We start from the raw sequence: 26,461 nt of genomic DNA, 5'->3' as shown, positions 1-26,461 counted from the left end.
TGGCAGTGGCTCCTCCTCTTTCTCATCTTCCATTTAATTCATCCACAGAATTCATTGTGTGTTTTCATTTTAAAACTTGTTTCCAATTCCCAAATGAAATGTTTAATCCTGTCTTTCATTTTATAAGCATGGTTACTATAAGACGGGTGAGTTAACTGTAATCCAGAGCTACTATCATTCTGTTTCTGTTGTGTGTTGCTATGCTGAATTTCTAGTTTTGTCTAATATTTTCCTATGCCTTTTTAGCTGCTACTGTGGCCTGCTTACTGCATTTTATAAAGAAAAAGAAATGAGAAAAGTAAGTATGTTAATTTTCTTTTAGAGATAATTGAAGTCTGTGTTTCGTGGGCACCAGCAGTCCAGGATCCCTCAGTCAATTTCAGGGATTCATAGGCTCTAAAGTTGATTTTCAGTGTGACAGTTTACTTTCCACTGTTTTACCCTAGATCACCTTTCTCCACTTAAAGTCCCACATACAGTGTAGCTTAAGAACACTAGACTCCAATTTCTCTGCCCATAAGAAGTTACTCGGAGTACAGCTCGCTCCTTTTCTGGAAATTCTGTCATGTCTCAAGGCCAAGTGTGGCCATGCTAAGAAATGACCTGTTCATTAATTCTGTTGTTGTGGAAACATCACATCATATACTTACGTAATAAAGCCCCATGGTCCAGCCCAACTCTGTCCCAGGATATGTATAAAATATGTTGCTCCTAAACTACAATCTATAGTATATGTTACTGTATTAATACTAAGTACTAAGGAGGCTAATGTTATTCTTGGAATTACGTATTTGGTTATATAAATACAGACATAAAATGCTATGCTAAAATATGGCACAGAAGATGTATAGCATGGTATATTTATACCTGGCAATGACACTTAGAGAACCTCCAGGACTGAAAGCTACTTTGCGTAAGTGTATTGTAGTGACTGTTAAGGGCTATATTACTACTGTCAAATTTATAGACACTGTATACTTATGTTATACTAACAGTAAAAAACACTGCCCATTTACCCAGCTATACATTAAAATCTAAAACAAAAACAATAAAACAATCTATTACATGTACTCATAAACATTATATAAAATGCTACGCTTAAAATGTATATATGAAAACTTACCCCATCTGATAGTGCCCGCCAACAGACAGCACTGACAAATTCATTCGTGTCATCTTCTTTCCGGTCTTTGTCTAATACACTCTTAACTGTATCAAACTTAAAAGTTAGCAAAGTCTTAGAAAGTCCTTTATAGTATAGGTAGAGGGAGTTGTTCTCACTTCCTAAAAAGAAAAAGTAACTGTTTTAGAACGGAAAAACCAAGAATTAGAATACATAAATATTTATTTGAGAGTCTTGCTATGTAGCACAGATTGTTCTTAAACTCACAATTGTTTCCCTCTGTCTTTCAGATGCTGGGATCATAGGTGTATGGCCATTATGGCCAGCTAGAATCCCATCCTATCAGCTTCCACTCTGTGCTGGAGCTGAAGCTAAGACCTTTAGTTACAGTGAACTTCATTTCTAGCCCCAGTTCCCACACACGATATTTAGACAATAATTATTAATCTAAGTTTTACTAAAGAGACCAATTATCTTTTATATTCAAATTTAGAATATAGAAAGACAAGATCACAAGACCAATTAATTGGGAACTACAGGAGAAAGGGTACAAAAACTATTGTTTACTAGTCTAAAGAAATAAGCACTGTTAAATGTTAAAGTGTTGATAAGTCTAAAACTGAAAAAAAATTATATATATAAAAAAATCATTCATAGCAGAGCTCTGTGCATTAGAAAGTTGCTACTGAAACAAGAATCATAAACTACATTTGAAAATATTACTCTGAAGAGAGGAAAATGATGGTTGTAGTTCTTAAAAGGCCAATTTGAATAGCCCAAACTGACTCTCCATTCCACACAGAACATTACCCTATCAGATGAGAAGTTAAACTGACACATTTCAGGAGCCTCTGAGGATTTGTGATGCGTATCTACTTTGGTGGTATTTAAGATCATATATTAGGAGAAAATACAATGTATAGAATAAGGGCAATATCATTTGAAAGTGTAGACAAAAGTTCATTTACTCTATCAGAACATTTGACCAATAGCAAACTGAATTTTTCCACTCCTGATTTAAATTTGCACAAATTCTATATAATAAAAACTCATGAATTAGATTCATGCAAGCCAAATAGACCACTAAATTAAATGGATATTAGATAGGGTAAAATGAGTGTCATGCTTCCGAAAAGATGTCTTCTTGAAATACTACTAGCAGAAATTAATAGTTTCTATAGTTTATAAATACCTGCAGAAATTGTGGCATATTTAGAATGATGAGAGCAGTGAAACATCTTTGGCAACACTACGAATACGAGGTCATGCAGAAAAAGAATGCTGCCCAGCACGTCTGGCAAAGGAAAGATGCAGTCCTAGGCATCAAGGCTGCGATGCTGCCTTCTTTCCCAATGCACAGACTGCACTGAAAACTGCCATGACAAGGCTCTGCAAAGTTTGTTTAAAATAAAGTTCACTTACCACAAGCTATATAATCCCCATTGGAAGCAAGGCCTACGAAGTTTTTTTCATTAATATGACCCTTGAAGGAACGTAGACAGTATGGTTTCCCCACATTCCACAGTTTTAGTTGGCTATCTGTTGAGCTGAGATAAACACAAAGAGGAGTGAATTTTAGATGGTATGAAACTATCACCACTAGTAATTAAAAAAGCATTTTGTGGTTAAATTTTAACAGTGAAATATGAGCTATGATGATCTATTTTATATCATTAAATCAACCCAACACTGTAAACACCAAACTCATTTAACATGCTTTCAATAATACCTGGGTATACAGAAAGTAAGCATTAATGGCACCAATTGCTGCGGTGGCCCAGTGAAATCTGTAAAAATGATATTTTACAGACAGAGGCGAAAGAAAAAATGTTTCCTGGGAATAATGGACCTCCCCGTATATTTAGAAGCAGATATATCTCACTTTGCAATTTCTTAAACTCTATTTCCTTAAAGCTGAGACATGGCTTAACCAATCAAATATAGACATATAAGAATTCATCTTATAGCCAAAAAATTCTGCTTTGCTTTGCTCCAACCACTTATGTTATTATGGTAGAAAAGGCATTCCAGAAATTCCAGTCACTGCCTTTTCAGGGCAGGTGTATTCCAAACAATAGCCCAGACTAAGGGTATTTACATCTAAAAAATCTTATGAGGTCCCTGCCATACAGATGAGTATTGGTCAGAGAGAGAGAGAGAGAGAGAGAGAGAGAGAGAGAGAGAGAGGGAGGGAGGGAGGGAGGGAGGGAGGGAGGGAGGGAGGGAGAGAGAGAGAGAGAGAGAGAGAGAGAGAGAGAGAGAGAAGGGGCAATATGTTCTCTCTACTTAGAGGAGGGGGGGCAATATATTCTCTCTACTTAGAGACTCAGAGGAGGAATGAGTTAATTCATCAAGCTAAGAGCTAGAGGCTGGAGAGGATCCAGCTAATCGCTGGGTCCTAGGGTGGCCTACAATGGCCCCAGGCATGGCACAGAGAAGAATACAACCGACAGACTAGGCAGAAATGCTCTTGAAAGACAGCACGAGCCAGGCCGCTTCCCAAGCTCTACAATGCCGCCATTTTCGCCAGGAGGCTAGGCACAAGAACCATCCTTCTTCAGCTCCCGGGCCGGCATGACATCAAGGACAAGATGAAGAAGCAGTTTAGCCGCATGGGCCCTGGACTTTGGGTAAACACCCTGTATTGCCCGAGAAAGCCTAGATAACCTTTTACAGATGTATATGATGCTTAATTCAAGATGTTAACTTGACTGGACTTTGGGAGATACCCGAAAATACATTCAGATTCAAGCCGCCTCTCTCTGTGTGTGTATGTGGTTTGTTCTGTCATTTCAACTGGACCCGTGCCTTCCTGGACCAAGGAATCCTGGATATCCCGAGACAGACATATGGTCTGTAACAACCAATACCTCTGTACCACCATCAATAAATAAGGAGACTTTGCCCTGAGAGATGTGTTTCATTTCAGGGAGACCCTCATTATTCTCATTGTGATTTATCTTTGAACTGGTGAGTTACTGGTACAGTAGGCATAAGTTATTTTCATGCTATCCTCTACAGTTGAGAGGTATTGTTGAAAACTACATGATGCAGTTTATTTTGCTAAAAGAATATATAAATCTAGTTGCTTACCTGAAACAACTTTTGCATAAAACTCACTGGTAATTCTAATAGGCAAAGGCAATTTTAGGACTGTTACTATTTTGCAAACTGCTTTCCTACAGTGATTTGCTTTCTTATACTTTTGTTAAGGGACTATGCATCTTTTTAATTACACTGTCATTGAACAGGACACTAAGATACAAGTTGTACCTACTTTATTATATTAAAGATTGCTATTATTAGCCCCATTTTGGAAATGAGAAAACTGAGGTTCAGAAGGTTGCAACTAGTACTTCCAAGATCCAAATGAATTGATTTGAGCATTTTGAGGTGCTTTTGGGGTTGGACCATCAGAGGTGAAGAGCACTGGCTGATCTTCCAGAGGTCCTGAGTTCAATTCCCAGCAACCACCTGGTGGCTCACAACCATCTGTAATGGGATCGGATGCCCTTTTCTGGCATGCATGAAGGAAGTATACTCATATACATAAACTAAATAAATAAAACTTTAAGAAAAACTTAAGAGAAATGTGTTTTAATCTATTTCATCCCAGTGTTGCAATGAATGTTCTTTTATTTCCACTTACAATGTTCCTCAATTTAGGTTATTTATTGCCTATTATTGTTATTCTAAAGAGAGAATACACTTTAGCTTAATTTAAGCTCATTAATTAATTACCCATATAATTCCCTTGGAAAGCTCAGTCATGAATATTTTTTGTCATTTTTTGTCTTGCCAAATCATCCAATTCTTATTTAGATCAACAAGGCACTGGTATAAACACTCTTCTAAGAGAGATAAGGAACCAAGTTTAAAAAAAATAAGAAAGGCTATAGAAAGAAATTACACATAGTTTTACTAGATTATGAGATGGATAACCAAAATATGGAACCCATATTGTAGAAAAGTTCTGTAGTTTGACAAGTTAGTTTATATCACTGACATTTTATTACTTAAAAAAAAAAAAGCAACTTAAAGGTTTTATAAGGGACATTTGCGGAGTATAAGCACACACACTCAAAAAGTTCTCTTTAAATTAGGTTTTACTGAAAAACTTATTTAGTTATTATAAAAATCAATTAGTCATTTAAAACCAATAATCATTCTACTACTACATTGAAGGTGGTTTACTTTAATTCAATGAATTATTTTTCTTCTATTGCACCAAACATGGGTTACCTCTTCAGAAGTAGTAACAGAAATCAGATTTGAAGTTCAAATGTTATTAAATTACAAGCATAAGAGGGCCTAACAAAAAGTAATATTCACAACTAATATAAAAATGAACAAAGCAGAGAAGATACATGTATTTTAATGGAAGACATGCCAATCTGTTGTTATTTGAGAAAGTACTCTTAAGGTTCTTCTTTGCATAAACCTACAACATCAATGAAGAGACCTCTGAATCAAGCTCACCCTCCAAGGAGAATACTCACGCAGAAACAATTTCTTCACCACTCACAAACTTGGCATAAGACACTGCTTTCCGGTGTCCCTTGAATACCATTATAGGCTGTTTAGTGTTACGAAGATCATAGTAGTGGACACAGTGATCTAAAATAAAATTAAGAGATAAATGTAGCAAATGAAGAAAAGGGAGACAAAACAATTTAACTAGATATGCTGTTTTCATCAGAGCAAGGGGCTGGCTGAGTGAGGGAGATCATCGTGACATCGAAACATTATTTTGAAGCATTGTTTAGGAAAACTACCCTCAGATGAGATAAGAAATCCAGGAGAGAGATCATAGTATCTTGTTTTAGCCCAACAGAAGCAAGCAGACTATAAAATACAAAAGACAACAATAGAAAGACAAGAGTAAGAAAAAACTCCTCAGGAATAGTTTTCCATAGTCATGATGGGTCTCTTCACCAATTAGTTTAACAGATTATTTTACACAGGCTCTGCAGAGGCTCAGTTCCAGGTGACTGCCTATAATCCAGGATACTTATCAGGAATAGGAGCCTAGTGGCACCCTCAGTTGGTAGAGTGTCTACCTACTGTTCAAATCAGGGTTATTCAAGAAAGACAAACACAATTTTGACTGACAACATGAATATGCATCAAGACATCAACAGAATAAACCTAGACATAGTGAAATGATTCTGAAAGGTACTAGATAAAGTATTAAATGTGTATTGAAGCAAAAAGCAATAAATTAAATTATCTGATTTCAATAGGCTAGTTTATGAAAATGTTCTAGTAACAGACCAAGAAAAGCCAAATCAACTAAATGAAATGGACATGGAACATAAAAACTAGTACACACAGCTCTGCCTCTGGTTTTGTACTGAGCTAGGAAATGCAATAAATGACTGCAAAAGAAGCACAACTAACATCTTTTTTTTTGCTGGTGTAAACTCAAAAACTATAAAAAGCTACTAAATTTACTATGAAAATAAATGTCTATTGGAAAGGCAAACAGCAACAGTTTCTATCCATATTTTTAAAAAGTTGCACAGTATCAGAAAAGAAAATCACTACACTACTTGTACTGGTTGCGGGATTTGGTGTGGGGTTGACTGTACTATTTTAGTTCTCCATCCCCCCCCCCCCCCCCATTTAAAAGCCTTAAATGTACTGTAAGATCGTTGTACAACTGGGTTGTGTTGGTTGCCATTTTGTGTGTTGTTGCCTGGATGAGGAATGGTGGTAGGTAATAAAATAAAGGGAGCATGAATCAGAAAAAAAAGTAGCACAATAGAGAATGGAACTATTATTTTGCTTAAAATTACATATAGAAAAAAGAAACTAACCAGAGAAATTCCAGGACCTACAGGAAACAAACTATAAAATTTCACTTATGAAAACAATACAAATTAAAAGAAATATATTGAATGAAATTATATGGGGAAACATACAAAATCAATAATAACGCTCCCAGAACTATTAAATATTTGTAATTCTAACTAATTACTGTTAATTATTTTTATAAAAATAATTTTGCTGATCTGGAAAATATGAACATTAAGGCTTAAATGGAAAAGTAAAGAAGATTAGGTTAAAAAAAATCAGAATTTATACCAGGGAAAATATTTCAAGATATGTATATCTAGCATGTATACAATACACATCAACATGAGAATTGACTGGTAAGTAAGAACCACCTTGTTCAACCGAACAACCCTATTAAAAAATGGGGTACAGAGTTAAACAAAGAATTCTCACCTGAAGAACTTCGGATGGCGGAGAAGCATCTTAAAAAATGCTCAACTTCATTAGTCATTAGGGAAATGCAAATCAAAACAACCCTAAGATTTCATCTTACACCAGTCAGAATGGCTAAGATTAAAAATTCAGGAGACAGCAGGTGTTGGAGAGGGTGTGGAGAAAGAGGAACACTCCTCCACTGCTGGTGGGGTTGCAAATTGGTACAACCACTCTGGAAAGCAGTCTGGCGGTTCCTCCGAAAACTGGGCACCTCACTTCCAGAAGATCCTGCTATACCACTCCTGGGCATATACCCAGAGGATTCCCCACCATGTAATAAGGATACATGCTCTACTATGTTCATAGCAGCCCTATTTATAATTGCCAGATGCTGGAAAGAACCCAGGTATCCCTCAACAGAAGAGTGGATGCAAAAAATGTGGTATATCTACACAATGGAGTACTATTCAGCCATTAGAAACAATGAATTCATGAAATTCTTAGGCAAATGGATGGAGCTAGAGAACATCATACTAAGTGAGGTAACCCAGACTCAAAAGGTGAATCATGGTATGCACTCACTAATAAGTGGTTATTAACCTAGAAAACTGGAATACCCAAAACATAATCCATACATCAAATGAGATACAAGAAGAAAGGAGGAGTGGTCCCTGGTTCTGGAAAGACTCAGTGAAACAGTATTCGGCAAAACCAGAACGGGGAACTGGGAAGGGGTGGGAGGGAGGACAGGGGAAGAGAAGGGGGCTTACGGGACTTTCGGGGAGTGGGGGGGGGGGGCTAGAAAAGAGGAAATCATTTGAAATGTAAATAAATTATATCGAATAAAAAAAATTAAAAAAAAAAAAAAGAACCACCTTGTTCAAGACAACACGTCAGAGTAATGTGAAGAGAGAGTAAATCAGCAGGGCATGAGAGACATGAACAGGAGCACTAAGAGGATAAGGCTTGAACACGTGTCCTTTTCAAACATTGTTCATATGCTTTATACATGGTATTAGCTTTTTAGAAAAAAAAATTAAGAAAAAAATGTCAAAAAACTATCATATTAAATTATAGGAATTTACTCTTAACGTAAGTACTAAAGTGATAAAAAAATAAAAACACAAAAATGTGGGGCAAGAATGTGACTTATTCTGAAACTCATGGCTCTTGCACAATGAAAACCACCACTCTGTGTACAAGTGTAAAACAGAATTGCAAAAATGCTTCAAGTAACTCATTGTTATGACTAGAACATCTATCTTTAAATATACCGCACTAGCATATACTCTGTGATAAACGATTGGCATGTTTATTCCCCTTCGGTGCTTTATGCATAACAGGAAATAAAAAAGTTAAAGAAATTAGTAGGCTTCTTAAAAAATTCCCAATCAGCCAGGCAGTGGTGGCACACTCCTTTAATTCCAGCTCTTGGGAGACAGAGGCAGGCGGATTTCTGAGTTCGAGGACAGCCTGGTCTACAGAGTGAGTTCCAGGACAGCCAGGGCTATACAGAGAAACCTTGTCTTGAAAAAACAAACAAACAAAAAATCCCAATCCTTTCAGTACAGCTGTTTAATAAACGCTATTCTGTTAGTCTCTTAAAAAAAAAACTGCACATTAGCATTTAGCAACTACTCAACAAAAATCCCCAAGCCCGTCTCTCTGTGTTAAAGGCAGGTCACAGAATGTCACAATTAGCAATAGCAGTAGGTAAGAATGATGCACCTCTGAGTTCATCATAACTTAACAATTAAGAGAACACTTAGGATTACAGAAGTAGCCAATTCTTTTTCAAATGCACTTTTAGGTGTGCTAAAACAAAAATCAAAAGGAGATAAATTTACTTTTATTTCTTACCTGCACAGCCAAAAGCCAGATGGTACCTGGAGGAGGGGCTGAACTTCACACAGCACACATTAGCCTTTGCCTCAATGCTTGCCACAGAGTTGTCTAAGTTGGTAGACCACAGCTTCACTAAGGAAATGGTGATTCAAAAAAACAAAAAAACAAAAAAAAAAAATCAACACACTAAGCAAATGTTTCTGTAAGTAACAAGCGCTACTCAAGTGTCTTTTTGTGTCAATCTGAAGCATTTCATTGGGACAAAAAAAAATTAAGCTGAATGATGCTGTGACAGAACAGCTTATGAAATCTGAGAGCTTACTTTCAATGTTAAAAATCAACAGATATAAACAGTGATTTCACAAAGAGATATCAATGACTCAAAATACAAAGGTACAAAACAGCATTCTGGAACTAGAGGGTGGGTCCATTATACATGTATTATTAATCTCAATATTCTATAGAAAATGTTAAGAGCACACATTCTGATAAAAAACATACATTTCACATGTTTGAGATATGTTAAGATAAAAAATCATCTCTTAAAACACTTCAAAACTCCAATTGTGGATAGATCTGGGCTGCTCCCCAAGTCTGTCACTAAAGCAACTTCTTTATGTTGGAAATCAGTCAATGGAGAGATGCATAACTTGTCAAACACTGAGAATAAGAATCAGTGCTCAGCACCAACTGGAACATGGATATTAATCCCCCGGACACCCACACCACAGTAAGGAACATCTTAGGGATCATCTTAAAAGAGTGAAAAATGTAAGAGCCAAAGGATGGGAAGAAGTGCTGTGAAATGCTGAGTCTGGACATGGCATGGTATCACATCATGTAGCTACCTGCCCAAAACCTATATCAGATTAAACTTTACAAAATTATGGCACAGATGAGATGAACAGAATAAATAAAAAGTATTACAAGTATGAAGGGATTTCATTGATTTTTAAAATGTTTCAAAGTCTAATTCAAGAACAGTTCTCAGATCGTACACACATAATGATACTTTCATTTTTAATTAAAACTTCCCAAGTGACCCAAACATATATTTGGGGTTGAAACCACAGAAAACTTTAGGGCATTTAAGGATTACTGACAAAGTTAACTCCCACTAGGAGTAACTACAAAGAGTCTCAACAAAGAGGACTTCCAGGAAATCAGATTTCATAATTTATACCTGAAAACTCTGAGTAAAAATTATTTGTTACCAAAATAAGTAAGCTAGAAACACTCATCTGGGTAGCAATTTTAAACAGAACAATTTGGTTTGGTTTATGTCTTTTCTAATAAGAAGACAAATATTCACTCAGTTAACACATGTAAACTTTTTATAGTTATTATGCCATTAGTTCATTGCTACCTATTTCAGACAACTTGCTATCAATATAACCATGCTACTGATGTCTGTATACTCATTTCATAACCTGCAACTTCACAAAATTCCTTTATTATAGGGCAGAGAACTTGCTCAGCGCCTGCTGTTCTTGTAGAGAACCAGGGTTTGATTCAACAGAAGAAAAAAATATTAATTTTTAAAATAAGCAATTAATGTAAAGACATTTCTCAAGAGAACAAATACAAATAAAAAAGAGATACATAGAAAAAGGCTTAACATTGCTGATCAGAGCAATGGAAACAATAACTTGTAATCATCTTACTCCAATAAGAATGATTAATGTTGGCTGGGCTGTGGAGAAAGGGGCCTCCATGAACCAGTAATCCTATCACAAGGCATATATCCAAAAAACAGGTAAAATATGTTTACGGAGATGTCTGCACTCGTATATTTATTGCAACACTATTTATGATGGCCAAGATATAGAGATACACTATGTGTTGGTCAAGTGATGAATAAGTGGAATTATAAGATATATATGTGAGTGCATAAATATATTCCCAGACGTTCTTAAATGAGAGAAGCTAGGCATAAGAAGCCAAGTGCTGTGTATTAAAATCAAAAAGTTAATCCTATGGAAGTTGAGAATAAAATGATAGTTAGCATTGGGCAGGTAGAATAAGAAAATGGAAAGCATTTATCAGTGGATATTAAGTTATAGTGAAAAAACTAATAATTTTGTATTGTTTATTTCAAAGACTAGAAGAGATTCTGAATATTTTTATAACAATGAAATAATAAATGTATGAGGAGATGTGATAGGGCATCCTGAGTTAAATATTACACTATATGTACATTTTAAAACATCAAATGGTACCGTATGTATGTATGTGTGTGTGTATTATATGCCTTTATGGATCACTTAAAGCACCACATTTGCAGATTACACTAAAAGTGGACTTACGTGGAGTTATACTCTAGCATACCAAGAAAAATGCAGAAAAATTATTGTAATTCCACAATCAAACTAGTTGTCTTGAAAATTTCTTATAAATAAGTGTTATACAAACAACTGTTATATATCACAGCTAGTATCAAATAGAAGGATGCATAGAACTAACCATGAACTAACGGAATGATAGTCAAATTAAAAGTACACCTGGTTTTAAAGTGCAATCATAATTACTAACATTGCTATTATATATAATTTTATATGTAATTAGTAACATTACTCAGGCGAGTCACAGTAATAAACACCATGAGTAAAATTTTCATTATGTGAGATTATTAAAAAACAGTAGCTGCCAAACCATAAAGATAACTAAACTTAAAAATATTGTAAAGATCAACTTAAGGCTGACGAAATGGCTCAGAGGTAAAGAGTACCTGGGCACTCTTCCATAGGATCCAGGTTCAATCCTCAGCACCCAGTCTGCAGCAGCTCATAAGAGCCTGTAACTCCAGTTACAGAGGATATTACACCTTCTTTGGACCTCTGAGGGTATTATATGCATAAAGTACACTTTCATGCAGGCAAAACACCAACAGACATAAAATAAAAGTAAATAAAAGACTTTGAAAGTAAAATCTCAAGCATCAACTTGACTATAGTTACAACTTAGAAAAATAAGAACTACAAAATATTTTCATGATGACTATTAAGTGAACAGGTATGCCAACTGTCCTTCTCTAAAAGATACATAAGCTCCTAATATACTTGTGAGTGGTGCTTGCTGTCTTTAGAAATATGACAATTAGCCGGGCAGTGGTGGTGCACAGCTGTAATCCCAGCACTCTGGGAGGTAAAGGCAGGCGAATTTCTGAGTTTGAGGCCAGCCAGGACTACACAGAGAAACCCTGACTCAAAAAACCAAATGCAAAAAACAAACAAACAAACAAATGACAATTAGGACTGTAGTCAAGATTAAGCCATAGTGACATATGATGTCCCCGTGTACACAAGTAGACTAGTAGACAGAGATACAGAGAGGAAGGCTACAGTAGAAAGCAAGAATGAAGCACTATAGCTATAAGAAACCCAAAGTAAACGACTAGGCTACAAAGTCAGCAATACATTGTTCTTCCTAGAGCCTTCAGAAGGAACATGGCCCATTCAATATCTTTACTCTAGATCTGTGGTCTCCAGTCTAATGAGGAAAATTTTCTGTTGTTTTAAGCAAGTCAGTTTGTGGTATACTTTCTTATGGCAGCCTTTGAAACTAAAACGGATAAAATGAAAAAAAAATCAAAATCAACTCAATATTCTAAGAAGCAATTATAAACCAGTAAGCTATCTCTTCAGAGACCATGTTCCTGTGTCACTTCAAACACACACACACACACACACACACACACACACACACACACACACACAAACTTGGAAATATGACAATACTATGAAGCTTTAGAATTTATTAAATATTCAATATAATTTTGGGTGTAGAAATTACTAAATGCTTGAGGGAATAAAGTTTACTAGAAGATATATCTAAAAACTCTGATTAAAAGATGACAGCAGGGGTTGGACACATGACTCAGTAGTAAACAGTATTAACAGTAGTTACCTTTACACTATGTATAATTATGAGGAGTAGAGTTCTGACCTCAGTACCAGGCTAGTGTAACTTCAACTGAGGGATCTGACACCGTCTTCCGGCTTCTTTAGATACACATGCATATATGTACTCACCAGAGGCATAGAGGCACACAGACACATACATGCTCAAAAACACACAAAAAGAAATTAAGTATTTTTAGGAAGTTGCCAGCAATTCAGTTGGCAGTGTGTGGCACAGATACAAAAAACATTATTGTGAAAATGCTGTGCGTTCATTTTTCCTTTACTCAAAGGGAAAAACACATTTCTTGCTCAAATTCCTGTTTGATTCACAAAGAACTCACATGAGTTTCAATAAACAACTCGCACAGCTACACTAGAGTTTACAGGAGTGGGGTCTGCTATGGGAAAAGAGGAGTGAATAGTACCTTTAGCATCGTCAGAACCTGAAGCCAGAAGTTTAGGGTCCATCAGATTAAAGTCAACACTCCAACATCGCTTTTCATGCTCCTTGATGTGAAAGAAATAAGGGGGGGCGGATAGGGAGGGACAATTTATTGACATGAGGTGGTGAAACAAACTGCAATCAAATAAAAAGCAAAGAAACTGGAGGAAAACCTCCTATTTACTAAACTTAATGCTTGTATAAATGTATTAGATACATTCTAAAAGAAATGTATGAGAAATTCTTTAGAAATGCACTTGGTACAACCAGTTATCTTAAGTATAAAAATACTAAATAGTGGTTGAAACGTTTTAATTATGAAGCATATAAATATCTTAAACTATTAAGAAAACAAAAAAATATGATTTTTAAATATATAGTGATTATCCTTATTTACCTGATAGACCTTTGACCTCTGTCCTGTGAATCCATCCCACAGTATAACAGTGCCTTCATAATCACTGCTGGCTAGCAGGTTCTTATGGTAACTACTCCAACTGATACAGCTGAACAAAAGAAAACACTAAAACTTTAAGATGTAAATGAGTAACATTGGGGCAAAATGAATTCCAATGTCTTCAGGAAGATGAACATTCTTCAAAATGGTTCCTATCAGTTCACAATAACTCAGAAAGAGATGTTAGTAATATCTAGATTTTCTGATAGTAAACCATCAAATACTAAAGTTTACCACTTTTTACTCAGATCATGACGTATGACAGAGCTGAGAGTTGCTACTGATCATCTCTGTTACATGTGAAAGGGTAACTGTTAATGACAACGATGGCTCAAAGAATGGTACAACAGAATGGCAGATGAGAAAGACTGTTGAGCCCTGATATTCAGCTGTGCCAAGTCATGAAGCTAAACTAATGAGTTTGAATTGGATTTCAAAAGGTCTTGATCAATGCAATGTATGACTGAAATTTCAGTTAAAAGCATGCCATAGATTTAAAGCTTTAACATTTATAATTTTAGCTATTCTCTAAAAGTCTGCATCTAAAGCAATAAGCTTTTGTTGAGACATATACAGTAAAATCATGCACAGTAAAATGTGTGGATTACTGAATAAAAAGCACTAAGAAAAGCAGTTAACATCCAAGAATGTATTTACTCTCCATTTTATTTATGGAAAATTTTAGGGATTGGGAGGGGATCATCTTCATTTTAAAATAAACTCAGTTGTCCACTATGGATTCAGACAAACCTGTACTCTATTTCAGATCTGTCATTTAACAGCTACAGCTGTGGTTAACTTCGCGTTTTTCGTAAGTGGTGAAAACAATCTGGACAACTCTGTAAGTTGTGCTTAGGTATTGGACTGTTCAGCCCTGTAGGTTTTGGCCTTGAGCAATTTCATGCATTTACTGGAATGCACCATAAAAGCACTATTTATTTGCACATGTGCCATGATAGAGCAGGCAGTAGCACACTTAAATTTATTACATTTTCCTTTACAGTGACAATGACTATGAATACTAAAATGAACCAAGTATTCTGTTTAGTTTATTACTGTAACGTTTTAAAGTTCAATGTTATACAACCAATCTTACTGAAATGGTTATATGCTAATAAATAAGTACAAAGGGATTAAGAGCACAGACTCTAGAAATAAACTCTCTTACTCTGCACCTCTCTACATATTAGCTAGATCATCCCAGGAAAGCTATTTACTTTTGGTTTTAGTGCAATCCAACTGTAAGTGTGGGTAATACTTATAACCATGTCAGAAAACTCTTAAAGCACTTAGTGTCTAACACATAAGCATTTAATAAATTCATTTTTGCAATATATTCTCTATTTAGGAATATAATATTTCTCAAGTATGATGCCACTGTAAGTTGGGTGGGCTCTCAAACTGCTGTTTATGAAATAGGAAATAAAAAAGAACATGACACTAGTTTATCACTATTAGAACACACATATAAACACATATACCTCAGATTCAACTTAATACCAAGAATACTCTGAATCCAAAAGAGTTAGAGCACCAAGTCTGCTGGCTAAATGTATGCAAACTGTTTCACACAAACTATCCTCTCTATATACAAGCAAGGCATGCTCTCTGAATGAGTAAGAGTCTCATGGGGAAAAAAAAAACAATAATGCTGTACCTCTCATTAATATGAATAGCTACATATGTACTACTTTGTGCCAAGAAAAAAAGACAACTACCTGATTTTGGAATTGCAGGTCATTTCATTCTCAGGGTAATGAATATCCACTGCATCCTGGATGACGGTGCCATATTCATAGACTTTAATCTTCTTTGTAACTCCAGCAATTGCAAAGTAGTCACAATCCCGGTCAAATTCAATACTAAAGGGGAGGGAGAGCACACACATCATCTCTGAGTCTGTGTCCAGCCCTGTGATATTATAGCAGATTTTCAGGATTTTACTTTTTTTTTTTTTCTGTTTCTTCAGTGCTAAGGATTGAAGTTAGGGCACATGTGAATACTAGACAAGCATGAAACCCCTGAGCTGTGTCCCCAGCTGACATTTTCTCTCTTTAAAGAGTTTCTATCTATTTCTACAGATAAGACAGCTTCTTCAAATATTTTCAAGTCTCACTAGGCCACATGTTCAGAATTAAGTCATCAAGACACTGAATTATAAGAGTCAGGGAACTGTATAGATCTGTAACTGTCAATGTGAAGTTCCTAGACAACTGGCCTGTTTCTCAGTTTAGCTTTAATAACCATATTGCATCCTAGTGTGGAAACCTTTAACAGTCTGAAATATTACAAGTGTCAAAAGAAAATTACTAATAATTTTTTCATAAATCCTTTTCCTTACTCTTTCAAGGCACTTAGTGTTATTTTAATAAATAAATCAGTGTACAAGAATTACTGAAACAATTGGTGGTGACAAAGGGACAGAAAAAGAAGAACTGTGTTATTATTACTTCACCTCAAGTCTATTACTAATTCCCCAAACAAACACTATCTCTCTGAATTATAGAATGTCAATGAATATTCCTTATTGCACAAACAGAACAATATATTTAAAAAAAAAAACCCTCTGCTCCTTTTACAGGACTTAGGGAATCTACTAGGCTCTTGTAACTTCTCTGAAACAAAAATTTCAAAATAAGCGACTTCAGTGTAAAATACAAGATCTTACTCACTTTTGTAGAATGTTATCTACAGCATCCATGCTTAATCACACAGGCCAGAAATCTAAATTGCCCAATGCAGGTGAAAGTTGAAATGAACCTCCATATTTAGTACTTCTCAATATAAATTAACTATTCTTCTTAGAGAAATTCTCACTCATCTAAAATTACTATTCCTCCTAACTACCATATGAGAAAGATATTACTATTATCAACATTATAGTATAATGAGGGTTACAGTGAAATGATCTACTCAAAGGTAGCTGGTAAGTGGTTTGAAATGATTTTTAATTATCAGGTAATCTGGCTTCAGATGATGCTAGCAATTAACACACACAAACACCTGATGAAGAAATGGTACTTGGGCTGGTTAGTTTTATGCCAAGCAGTTACTTTGACAAAGAGAATCTCAACTGACAAAATGGCCTCACGAGATTGGCCTGTAGTCAAGTCTGAAATGCATTGTCTTAATTACTGATTGATGCGAGAGAGCTCAACCCGTCGTGGTTCTCAGTGCAGTGAGAAAGAAGGCTGAGCAAGCAAGAGAACAAGACTGTCAACAGCATCTCTCCAAGGCCTCTGCATCAGTTCTGGCCTCCAGGTTCCTGCAATATTTGAGATACTGTCTTGACTTCCCCATAGTAATTGACTGTGTTGTGAAACTACAAATGGAAATAAACCCTTTGCTCACCAAGTTGCTTTTGGTCATGGTTGTTTATCACAAAAGAGAAAGCATGACTAACACAGTACTGGGAAAAGGCAGCTATGGTCGGGGGGGGAGGGTGGCGGTTCAACAATCTTAGCCTCTAATTTTGAGGCTGCCCTGGGAGACACAGTCAGACTCTCACAACAAAACAAACCCAAACCATGTCAGCAGAAGACAAGTTATACTGGGAATATCAAAGCCCTAACATTGTAATAATGATAATTAAAACAAACCAAACAACAAACACTGGTATACATCCTTTAGTAAGTCCTGACCCAGGTAGGGTCGTCATCCGGGAAGAAGAAACCTCAATCTGCACAATGGCTTCATCTGACTGGTGTATAGACAAGTTTGTGAAGCATCTTCTTGATGTGTCTGGTTGAGTGTGGTTATCAGAGCACTGTAGGCAGTGCCACAGTTAAGTAAGAAAACAGGCTGAGAAAGCAAGTAGGCAGCATTCCTCCACAGTCCTACTTCACCTCATATTCTAGTTAAGGTCCTTGGCTTTCCTCAATGAAAGACTGGAATATTAACTTTGACTTATTTGAAAACCATTTTCTCCCCATATTGCTATTGGTTGTGGCGCTTATCACAGTAATAGAAAGGAAACTAATACACCAAGTAAATGAACTAAGAAACAAGTAGGTATTAACTTCATTATATCTGATAAAATAGATTTCAAGCCAAAATTAGTCAGAAGAGAGAGAGAGTCACTTCATACTCAACTAACAGAAGCATCAGGAAACAATCATTTTGAATGAAGTAATTCAAACCCAGAAAGACAAAAGTCACATTGTCTCTCTCTCATGTAGATGCTAGCATTGAACCTTAAGATACATATATTTAAATCAGAATAACCAGAGATAAAAAGAAACTAGTAAAGAGGAGGAGTCAAGAGAATGGGAATAGACTGAAGGTGGTATGAACAGGGCAAAAATTAATGAAACAGACAAGGTTAAATGATACAGGGATAAGAGAGCAGGGGAGAGGACAGCGTGTGAAAGCAACAACACTGGTTGTTTAATGAGGAATGGTGCTTCAAGTATAGCGTGGCGCTACTGAGAAAAATTTAGGGAATGGCACCTTGCTGGAGGAAATCCATCACTAGGAACAGGTTTTGAATTTCCATAGCAATTCCCTACTTCCACTTCGCTCTCTGTGCTTTATGCTTGTAGCTGAAAATAAGCACTCTTAGTTTACTGCACCTGTTGCCATATCTCTCCAATCATGATAAATTTTATCATTCTAGAAGTGTAAGCCAAAATAAACTCTTCTTTTTGTAAGTTACCTTGGTTATAGTGTTTTGTCATAGCAAAACAAGAAGTTCCTAAAATATTATGACTAACATCAATCAAAAGACAGTTGACGATGCCATGTGGAAACCTACATATACACATATATTAAAAAAAAATTTAATTGAAATTACAAGAGGAGGTAGGAAAAATGCTGTTCCATAGACTCAAATAACAAGCCCAGTACAAATACAGATTAACTCTTCTCAAGTAGTTGTTCACTGGGATGCTACAGAACTGCCCCCATAACCCTGAAACACTGCAAGATATTTCAACTGCTTTTGGTTCCAGAACTTGAAAATTCTACTGGTAAATACGGATACCACCAATGGAGTTAATGGACATGAAGAAAGTAAAGCAGGACTGACATAGAGGCTTCACCCCTACTGGCTAGCTTAGTCACAGAGGTCTGAATAAGAACGGGTCCCATAGACTTATGTGTTAAAATGCTTGGCCCATAGGAAGAGCCACTATTAAGAAGTGTGGCCTTTAAGGTCTCATAGGCTCAAGCATAGATGTCTAGTGTCTCCTTCTGCTGCCTTTGATCAAGATGTAGAACTCTTGGGTTCTTGTCCAACACCACCATGTCTGCTTGCATGCCACAATGTTTCCTGCCGTGACAATAATGGACAAAACCTCTAAAAGTATAAGCCAGCCCAATTAAATGTTTTCCTTTGTAAGAGTTGCCATTATCATGCTGACATCACAGCAATAAAACCCTAAGACAATAGTAGCGGGAGGTTTTATGCATACTACTGGAGGAGATCAACAATCTTACCCACCAAGTGAACTTTAAGCTTCAATGACGACTGGCATGACCAGTAATAACCTCACTGGTGCAATTGTACTATGAATATTATGAGCAGCCAATGACATTCTCAGCAGTTTTAAAATCCCAAAAGGTGCAATTGGCTAGGTCACTGACCTGAGGGGAAACCCCAAAACTAAGTTCTTATCTTTATATCCATAGTTTAGTCTGTCAACCATCATCAAAGTTTGTCCTGTGCCCCTGCCCTCCAGTAGATGGCAGTAAGTACAGAGACTCACAATTGATCAACCTGCAGAACATAAGACATTGTAAAGTGTTCTACTCGAAATGGAATACCCATTATCAGACTTCCTCCTCAGTGGGGATCAGACAGCACCATGTAAGAGGGGACAGAAACACTGTAAGAGCCAGAGGACATCTATAACAAAACAGTATCTGCCAGACAGCAGTGAAATGCACACACATACAGCTGTGATGACTGAATGCATGATATCTGCACAAGATCAAGCCAGCTCCTGGGAAGGATAATTGGTTTTCTTCAGGTTTATAACCTTTCAGAAGCTACCCATGCTTCAGTGGTTAGCTCTACAACCATGTACATAGAAGGTGCCACTGAGTGGATTCTGTGGGTTTGTTTTTCAAAGTAAAATAAAAACTCAAAGTTGGAAGGGGAAAGTGGGGGAGAGTAACAGGGGAAGAATTGCAGGTGGAAAAGATGAAAGGTAGATATGATAAAACAAATTATATGCATGAATGAAACCATCATTAATAAACAATTCAGTTTCATAGGATTTATTGTTTATTTCAAAACACAATTTTTAACTTTAAAAAATAATATTATAGGAGATATACAACATGAAAATTGAATTTTTCTTTCACATTTTGCAGTTTTCAATTGTTTAAGAACATGATCCATTTCAGCAGTTGTAAAACATAATTACAGTATTAGAAACTGACACATTCTTTGTCAAAGGGGCCATAAGTCAAGTGATTAAGCAGCAAGGCAATAGACCATAAAGCACAGCTGATTAACACATCTTTCCAGTACAATGTGGCACACGCAAGACAAAGTTTTATGTGCCCAAGCATTTAATTCTGTCACTAGTCTCACACTCTGTTATATCCTTATGCAGTTATAAGATATTTAATAACAAACAAGGTAAATTAATATCCCCCAGCACTAGAACTGAATTTATCAAGAGATAACATAGTAAAAACAGCTGTTAAAATCTCATTTACCAGAATATGTGCCTCAAGAGTCACAGGGAGCAATAATTTCAAAGAAACAGATCACAGACTTAGAAAGTGATATTAAAATGAAAGGGACACTGCCAGATCTTTAGAGAGTGCAAACAAGGGTAGTATCAATTAAAACAGGTACCATTCAGGGCCTTTATCTTAAAGCAGTAAGTGCTAATATTAATAAGTAAAGCTCCTATAATACATATTACATTGAGGATTAAGCATTATTTTAAACACTATACATAAGTTAAATTCCAAATCTCTACCATGTAGATGTTAATTCATTTGGTGAGGTTATGCTAAGGACTAAAAATTCAAGGTGTCCTATTTCAGTCTGTGCTCTCAGTCATTACTTAAAACTACCATTTTAATGAGAATAAATGGGCTGTACTTCAAAACCATATCCACAGGCAAGAAAATACACAGAATGAAAAAATATCCTATATATATATATATATATATATATATATATATATATATATATATATATATATATATATATATATATATATATATAAAAACCTGGAAAACAAATTAAACGGGGAAAAAGAATGAGCTAGGCTTACAGGGTTTTCAATATGAAAGATCAGATAGTATACATTAATGAGAAATACAACACAAATAGACACAGCAATTAGAAGTCAATGGAAAGTCAGTTTCGACAAAGCAACAGAATGAAGCATGATTATTCAGCTATCAAACATCTAAATGCACTGTTTGCTGCTGCTAGCTGATAGAAAATCTAGACACAATGTTTCAGAACACTACAGAAATAAGTACTGAATGTGCACTAATGCAAACTCAGGCTTCTGTAGGAGTCCCTTACCAAATCTAGTCCTATCTTCTTCTTTTCTACTCCAATGTATTTATTTCTGACCTTTTATTTATGTAGTGTGTGCACGTGTATGCATGCACGCATGCATTATATGTGTACCACATGCATGTAGTTATCCAAGGAAAGCACTGAGTCTCTGGAATGAGTTACAAGTGGCTATGCACCATCAGATATAGGTGATGGAAGCTGAACCCACCATCTCTACAAAAGTAGCAAGTGTTCTTAACAGCTGAACCATGTCTTTGGTCACTGTAATCCATTTTAAAGAAGGAATTAGATTAAATTTCTCAAAGAGAAAGAGAGGGGAGGGGGAAATAAACTCAGTAAGATTAGGTGACATAATCACTTAGTGTTGTACAAAGCCCCAATTTTAATACTATGAGGCCCCACTACAATGTAGCTTGAATGCGCTCTTAAAATTTATTTTTAAAAAATATTCTACTCAAACATATAAAGAAAAATTAAGCAAGTTTCCATTTTAATCTTGCCAAATATATAATCAAATGCCCTACGTAGAAGCAACGGGTAGGGGTTCAACCTGTCCATCCAATAGAGATTTCCTAAACATAAATATATAAGAAGGTGTACTCTCTTTGAAACTAAATAGATGTAGGGGTGTATTTTAACATAACATATATTGTATCACTAAAAAACATTTGATTCTGACTTTTGTTACTGTTATTCTTTTGTCATGGTTTGAGACAGGGTCTCATGTAGCACTGTCTAGCCTAAGTGAGGGTCACCTGGAATTCTAGTCTTCCCAATGCTAAGATAAGAAGCATGTATCACCACATCTGGCCCTAATACTGGTTTCTTTTTTTGTTTAATTTGTATTTGTGAGACAGGCTCTAACTAGACTAGAGTCAAACACACAGAGATCCTCATGTTGCTGCTTCCAGAATGCTGGGGTTAACTGTATGCTCTGAAGTACCCAGCTGATGTCTAGTTGTTAATGCCTCAACAATATAATACTCTTTTACATTTGTCATTCCTCATGTATTTGAGACTATCTTCAAATATTAAATTCTAGATCAGAAATTTTGCATATTTTAATGAAGTAAAAGTCAAACCACTCTCCATTTACATTATAACCACTTTTTCTTATTTGTTTGATCCATTATTCCAACAGAATAGATGGACTCAGTGTCTTTTGTACTATAAATAATTTCTTCTAGTGAATTTCCCTCTGAATTCTCCCATCTCAGTATCACTTGTAACATGTAGTACTCTTTTACCAAGCCATACATTCTTAGAATATTTTCAGTTTTCTGCAATCTATTTCTGTCAAAATTCTTGGCTATTACATCTGTAAAGATGATTATTCTAATAATATAGTCAAAGATCTCTCATTCTTCCAAGTTCCATCTCATAAAACTATTGGCACTTTCAGTTCTAATAATGTCACTCTTGCCCCTGCCACCTAGAGCTTTAACCTTGTCATACTTCTAGACACCTATCTCCTTTTTAAGGTGATTGCAGGTTTCCAACAACCTTTCAGGGCTTTCATTTGCTGTTAGATTATGAATGCACTTTCTACATTATCTACCACAATTACATGGACAATTTACTTCCCTCATATTTAATTTCTTAGTTTTCACTCCACACTTGATTTGGCTGAGAAAAAACATGTACCACATGTTACAGAAAAGAAGCAAAACAGCAACAACCAACCTACCATAGCTACTATCTAATATCCTGAAAGTAGGCACCATTCTTACCCATCTTCATAAGACATTCCCCTCACCTACTTACTCCCTGACCATAAATTGTTCATTCTTGTCAAATCTTGTTTCTTCACAATTACTCCTACCAATTTCTCTGCTCTTTAATTTATTGAAGGTGCTGGTGTGCCTTTTCAGTTGAGTATTTCTTTTTATCGTTCCTTCATTACTAATTATTTACAGTAAGAAATGGATTCTTGACCCTTTCAGCCATATATGATATACAGATCTTTCATCATAGTAGCTTGACTTCCATTTTGACCGTAAGCTCCCAAAAATTTTCACGATTACCTGGTGATAGCTTTTTGGTTTTCTAAGTTTGTTATAAACATCAAATCTTATCATTCTACTATGATCCAAGAATACTGTCTCTGGTCTTTATTTTCTATAATTTTAAAGTCTATCTAGATTCTAAACATTTTCTATTTTCCATGGCTAAGTTTATAAAAGAATGTGTATTGTTTGTCAATGTTTGAATATGTGTTCTAGTATACCAATTATGCTATTTAGGTCTTCTATAGCTTTAATTCTGTTGAACATTGGCACAGACTAGTCACTGATCTGATTCTGTATCTCGAAAAGTTACTTATTTTCTCTTACAGTTTTCATGAATAAAAATATTTATAACTAAAACCCAATTCTATTAGTTAGTCTTCTACTGCTATGATTAAAAACAACAACAAAAACACAATCGAGGTAACTCAGAGAAGGAAGGGTGTGTTCAGGACACAGCTGCAGAAGAATGGGGTCTGGTCATGGTGGGTAAGCAGTGCAGCAAACAAACATGGTGCTCTACGTAGAAGTTGAAGCTCATGTCATTCTGAGCTTCCTATAGGAGGCAGAGGAGAATGAACTGCGAATGGCACAAAGTTTTGAAACCTCAAAGCCTGCCTCCAGTGACACCTTTCCTCCATCAAGGCTATGCCCCCTCAGTCTCCTCAAACAGTACCACCAACTGGGGACCAGCATTCACCCGCCCAAGACTACCAGGGATATAACATTCAAACCACCACACTTACCATGTGGTAAGGCAAAAGCACAATCGAGGTGGGTAGGCAACATGGGGAATTGAAATCTCATGTTTTCTACGTTAAAATAAGATTTCATTTTCAGCTTTCAGTATGTAAGCTTTAAAAAGCCACATACAAATTTATGTTTTGATGTACTATGAAAATATTTTACTTTTGAAAGGTTTCGTCTACTTATAATTATCAATCACACTTGCTTTCTTTTATAGTTGTCATTTTGTGATACAAACTGTTTCAACTACATTTAAGAAATAAAATCTTTCAGCACCTCATTTCTTTCATTATTCTCATAAGTGAGCATTACAACATTTCTCTCTAGTAACCAAAAATTTTTTTATGACTTTGTGTATCAAGTCTTTATTCTGAGCATGGAACTGTTAGTTTTATCTCCAAACTTTCCTCTTTGGCAACTACTGATCAAACTACTGTACTTCATTACACCATACACATTCATAGTTCTTTCAATCTTGTGCCAGTGAAAAGCTATAAACAATGATTTGTACAAAGAATAAACTTGACACTGAGAGACAAACTACTTTGCATTTCCAATACAGAACATTTTAAGTCTACTCATCATAGATGTAAAGATCTAATTACTCTTATTATTTTACCGAACATTCATGTACCTGTTATAAAACTAAGAAATTATTCTAAATACATATTTGCTGAGTAAAGGACCTATTGTTTTTAATATTTAAAAACTTCAGCTTTAATTTACTTCATTTTAAAATGTGACAAATAACAGGCCTTACATGTTAGAACTTAGAGCTAACTTCCCTCTTCTCAGGACCATGACACCATGCCTTATCAGACCCCAGATATGACTTTTAGTGACTTCAGTTACTGGAATTCAAATGTATATGATATGATTGTCTAATATGATAGACATAGACAGCAAGAGTCTAAGCTATGGTAGCATTCAACCGGTTCTATAAAAAAACAACAGCTACCAAAGCATTTGGAACTTTGAAGCCTAATTTACTAAAGACCCTTGCCTTTGAGTTTAAGGAAGCTTCCCATGTAGTCTTGGGTCTAGGCTGTTTTGACCAAGTCAGTTTTAAAATTTGGCTTTATTCTTGAGGCAAACTTTACTTTTCGCAGAGGCCTCCTCCCACTTTTATGGAAAAACTAGATTTTTACAATTTTGAAAGCCATTCACTGTATGGTCATATGTTTCACTTCTTTGAAGTGCATTCCCACAACATTCATCTCATAGATTCTAGCTCTTTAAAGTATTACAAACATGGGAAAACTAATTTTTCTTTTATGTGGCAATAAGCCATGTGACTATATATATCTAAATAAAGTCACTGAATTGCTATTAAGTATGCTGGAGTAGGGGAAGTAATATGTATTCATTTATTTCAGGAGTGTTAATGTTCAGATAAAATTTTATGAGGACCTGGGTATATAACTCAGTTAACACAATGCTTTCCTAGCATGCAAGATTTCCAGCAATACACAATAATGGGGTGACTGCTGTAATCACAGGGCTCAAAATGGAGGTATGAGTGTTAGAAGTCAAAAGGTCATCTTGGCCACTCAGCAAGTTCAAGGGCAGCCTAGATATAACTTATCTCAATAAAAAGCGCCATGAACTTATTTATGGAAACAAAAATTGGAATTTCATATAAATCTCATACCTCAAAATAGTACTCATCTTGTTTGTAACATTTTTTAAATGTAGAAACTGTTCTAGCTTGTAGACTACCTAAAATCAGACAAAGAAGGGGTTGGAATTGTCTAGCAGGTGTTTGTTGATCATTAGTCTGACTTAATGGACACGTGCATTAAGTGGGAGAGGTACTAAATTGAAGCTACATTTTTTTAAAAGTCTCTATATATTTGTATCTGTTTATTCTATCAGTTCTGTCACTTTAATCCCATAAATCCACAAAATCTTGCGTTCAAAAACTACCTTCTATAACATTTACTCTGCCATTCACTCTGGCAATTAACAAAATCTAGACCAAATACATATCCTGACAGACTATAATGCAACACTACTATGAATGTCAAGAGCTTAGTGTGGCAAATTATCTTTTTCCTTGGGGCAATTAAAACTCAAGCTACATCTTTAAACCCTCAAAATCTTGATGTAAAACTTAAATGGAACTATAAACTATACTTATTTAAATCAATAGTTCTCAACCTGTTAGTCGAGACCCCTTTGGTAGTCAAACAACTGTTTCACAGGGGTTGTCTAAGACCACCGAAACCACAGAT

General features: G+C 35.7%; 1 protein-coding gene across 5 annotated transcripts in view; it reads right to left on the bottom strand.

The window, feature by feature from the left end:
* Cop1 (COP1 E3 ubiquitin ligase) overlaps window positions 1-26,461 on the bottom strand; it is a 113,057-nt gene that overhangs the window by 19,872 nt on the left and 66,724 nt on the right. For all 5 annotated transcript variants that reach the window (XM_052200018.1, XM_052200021.1, XM_052200019.1 and 2 more), the window contains 7 exons: window positions 15,701-15,844; window positions 13,923-14,031; window positions 13,509-13,590; window positions 9,197-9,313; window positions 5,623-5,740; window positions 2,546-2,670; window positions 1,124-1,284 (listed from right to left, as the gene is read on the bottom strand). In XM_052200018.1, the coding sequence (XP_052055978.1) occupies window positions 1,124-1,284; window positions 2,546-2,670; window positions 5,623-5,740; window positions 9,197-9,313; window positions 13,509-13,590; window positions 13,923-14,031; window positions 15,701-15,844 (856 nt within the window). The remainder of the gene's footprint in view (window positions 1-1,123; window positions 1,285-2,545; window positions 2,671-5,622; window positions 5,741-9,196; window positions 9,314-13,508; window positions 13,591-13,922; window positions 14,032-15,700; window positions 15,845-26,461) is intronic.

Source organism: Apodemus sylvaticus, chromosome 12, assembly GCF_947179515.1.
Source record: "Apodemus sylvaticus chromosome 12, mApoSyl1.1, whole genome shotgun sequence".
NCBI classification, from domain to species: domain Eukaryota; kingdom Metazoa; phylum Chordata; class Mammalia; order Rodentia; family Muridae; genus Apodemus; species Apodemus sylvaticus.
This window is presented reverse-complemented; position numbering and strand designations above follow the sequence as displayed.